Consider the following 3114-nt stretch of genomic DNA (forward strand, 5'->3'; position numbering starts at 1 on the left):
TTTGTATTATTATTTGACTAAAACAATTTACGATTAAATTGTTCGTAATAAATACGGATTGAAATAAAATTCTTTGTAACACTAACAGTCTGACATGACAGTAGGAATTATCAATATTTAGGTAAGATCATGTTGTTTCAATTCATTTTTATTAATATAAAAAAAAACATTCTAAATCATTCAATGGTGAAATCAAAAAACTTTAAGAAATATTAATAAAAATATTCAATATTGAATGCCGGCGAATTTGCCTCATTAGTTGAAATATAATAGTTGTAGATGTTGTTTGTGCTGTTGACGTCATAGCCATAGTTGCTGTTGCAGTCGTTGATGTAGTGGTTGATGCTAATGTTAATGACGTTGGTTAGTTTGAGGTAGGTTGTACGTGTGTTTCGGCAAACGTTGTGTTTGTGATTGGATTGTTGATGTGGTTTGAAATTGCTGTTGTTGTAGTTGCTGAAATTGCTGTTGTTGAAATTGTTGTTGCGGAAGATGCTGTTGCGGAAGATGATGTTGCGGAAAATGCTGTTGCTGAAGCTGTTGTTGAAGCGGCTGATGTTGAAGCTGCTGATGGAGTTGTGGCTGTATGTTTTGCTGTGAAATTGGAACATTGTTGGGTTGCAGATATAAGATCGGTCTTGTTGGCTGTTGTTGCGGAAGTTGCCGTTGCGGAAGTTGCTGTTGCTGAAGCTGTTGTTGTTGAAGCTGTTGTTGTTGAATCTTTTGTTGTTGAAGCAGCTGTTGTTGTTGAAGCTGCTGTTGCAAAAGTTGCTGTTGTTGAAGCTGCTGTTGCAAAAGTTGCTGTTGTTGAAGCTGCTTTTGCTGGAATTGCTGCTGCGGAAGTTGGTAAAGCTGTTGTGGTTGAAGCTGCTGTGGTTGAAGCTGCTGTGGTTGAAGCTGCTGTTGTTGAAGCTGGGTTTGTTGAAGCTGTTGTGTAAATTGGAGTTGTTGTGGCTGTAGGTTTTGCTGTGAATTTGGAGTATTTTTGAGTCGCAAATATAATATCGGTTTTGTTGGCTGTTGTTGCTGTTGTTGAAGCTGTTGTTGTTGAAGCTGTTGTTGTTGTTGAAGCTGTTGTTGTTGTTGAAGCTGTTGTTGTTGTTGAAGTTGTTGTTGAAGCTGCTGTTGTTGTTGAAGTTGTAAATATATGTTTTGTTGTAAACTTGGAGCTGTTTTGCGTTGCAGATATATGACCTGTCGTGCTGGTTGCTGTTGTTGCTGGGTTATGAAATTGTTTGTGGTTTGAGGCTGTGATTGTTGTTGATACATGTTCTGGGTTGGTTGTTGAAGCTGCTTGGATGGCTGAAGAATGTTTGGCATGTTTAATAACTGTTGCTTGGCATTGAGACTTTGTGTTGGTATAGGTTGTTTTCTCTTCAAAGTTTGAATATTTTTTGTGCTTGGAGTTTTTTGTTGTGATGTATCCATGTTTTGTATTGGTTGTTGTTGTGGTTGAAGATTGAGTGTTATCAGTGGAGAGTGTTGCTTAGGTTTGGATGTTATTGCGTATTGTAAAGTTTGTTGTGATGGGACGTAAGTAGTTTGTGTTTGTTCTTGGAGTTGTTTTAGTTGAGGATGCTTAGGCTGTGTCTGTTGTTGTTGATGCTGTTGAGGTCGTTGTAGCTGTTGTAATCTTGATTCTTGCTTTGAATCATCAGTTATTACTTCCATTATATCATCCAGCAAATTACTTGCAGTGCATGGTTTCTCAATTTTTAGCTTGGTTTGTTGTGTTTGATAGCGGATAAGTGTTTGCTGAAGCCGTGGTTGTTCTTTTTCTGCCTCCATTTTCTGCTGTTGTTGTGGCTGTTGATTTTTATTATGCTTCTGTATATGTGCTGGTTTGTGTTGTTGTCGAGTTTGTTGTTGTTGCGAATTTTGTCCTGGCTGGTTATCACAGTTCGTCAAAGTTTTTAGCAAATTTTCTTCTTTATCCTTCACTCTGCCTTGTTGAAGTTGCTCTTGTTGAAGTTGTTGCTCTTGTTTTTGAGCTTGTTCTTGATATTGTTTTTGTTGTGGTTGTTGAATTTGTTGTTGTTGTTGTTCTGGCTGGATATCATATTTCATCAACTCATCCAGCATATCGTCTAACCAAGAATCATCTTTTTTATCTTGTTGAAGTTGTTGTTGCGCATGTTCGTTATGTTGTTCGGGTTGTGGCTGTTGAGTTTGTTGTGGTTTTGCTGACTGGATATCATAATTTGTCAAATGGATATCATAAATCGTCAACGCTTCCGGTAAATCGTCGAACCACGAAAAATTTTCTTCTTGTAGTTGTTGTTGAAACTGTTGTTGCTGTTCTTCTTTATGGTGTTGTTCGTGTTGTAGTTGTTCTCTTGGCTGGAGACAATAATTTAATTCTTCCGGCAAATCTTTTATCCACGAAAAATCTTCTTTTTTGTCTTTCTCTCTGTTTTGTTGAAGTTGTTGTTGTTTTTGTTGTAGTTTGTTACGTTGTTCGTTTTGTGGCTGTTGAGTTTGTTGTTTTTCTTTTGGTGACTGAATATCATAATTCGTCAACGTTTCCGGGAAATCGTCGAACCACGAAAAATTTTCTTCTTTACCCTCCACTCTGTCTTGTAGAAGTTGTTGTTGTAGTTGAAACTGTTGTTGCTGTTGTATATTTGTTTGTTTGTGTTGTGGTTGATGAGTTTGTTGCTGTTTTTGTGAATGCTGTTCTGGCAAATCGTCTAACCATGATTCAGGCTTCATCCTCTTGTTACCCGGTTTATGTTTCAATACGCCCTTGTTTCTGTTCTGTTTTTGATCTATTTCATTTTCTAATGGTTTATCCGTCGTTTTGATAACTTTCTTGCTGCTCTCCTTCCTCTTTTCTTCGTCCTCCTCATGGTTTTTGTTTGCGAGATAAATGTTTAAGACATTTTCCGCAAAATTGTCTAAATCGACAAAATCTTCAATAGATTCTCCCGTTTTATTATGAACATTTTCTTCCTTTTTTCTTTCATTTTCATTTTTTATCCTTTCATCTTCTACTCTTTTTCTTTCATTTTCTTCCTTTTTATTCTCCTTCTCCTCATTCTTTCTCTTAAAGGCAAGAAATATGTTCATAACATTGTCCGCAACATCGTTGAGGTCGAAATCACTTTCAAAAGA

General features: G+C 36.9%; 1 protein-coding gene across 1 annotated transcript; it reads right to left on the reverse strand.

The window, feature by feature from the left end:
• Positions 1-212: 212 nt before the first annotated feature.
• HELRODRAFT_174047 (hypothetical protein) lies at positions 213-3069 on the reverse strand (the record flags this gene model as incomplete). The annotated part of the gene is made up of 3 exons (XM_009020598.1): positions 213-315; positions 386-1122; positions 1195-3069. 3 exons carry the CDS (start codon positions 3067-3069, stop codon positions 213-215), a joined length of 2715 nt encoding a protein of 904 aa, XP_009018846.1.
• Between the last annotated feature and the right edge of the window lie 45 nt (positions 3070-3114).

The sequence above is a fragment of the Helobdella robusta genome (genome assembly GCF_000326865.2).
Source record: "Helobdella robusta unplaced genomic scaffold HELROscaffold_28, whole genome shotgun sequence".
Lineage (NCBI taxonomy): Eukaryota > Metazoa > Annelida > Clitellata > Rhynchobdellida > Glossiphoniidae > Helobdella > Helobdella robusta.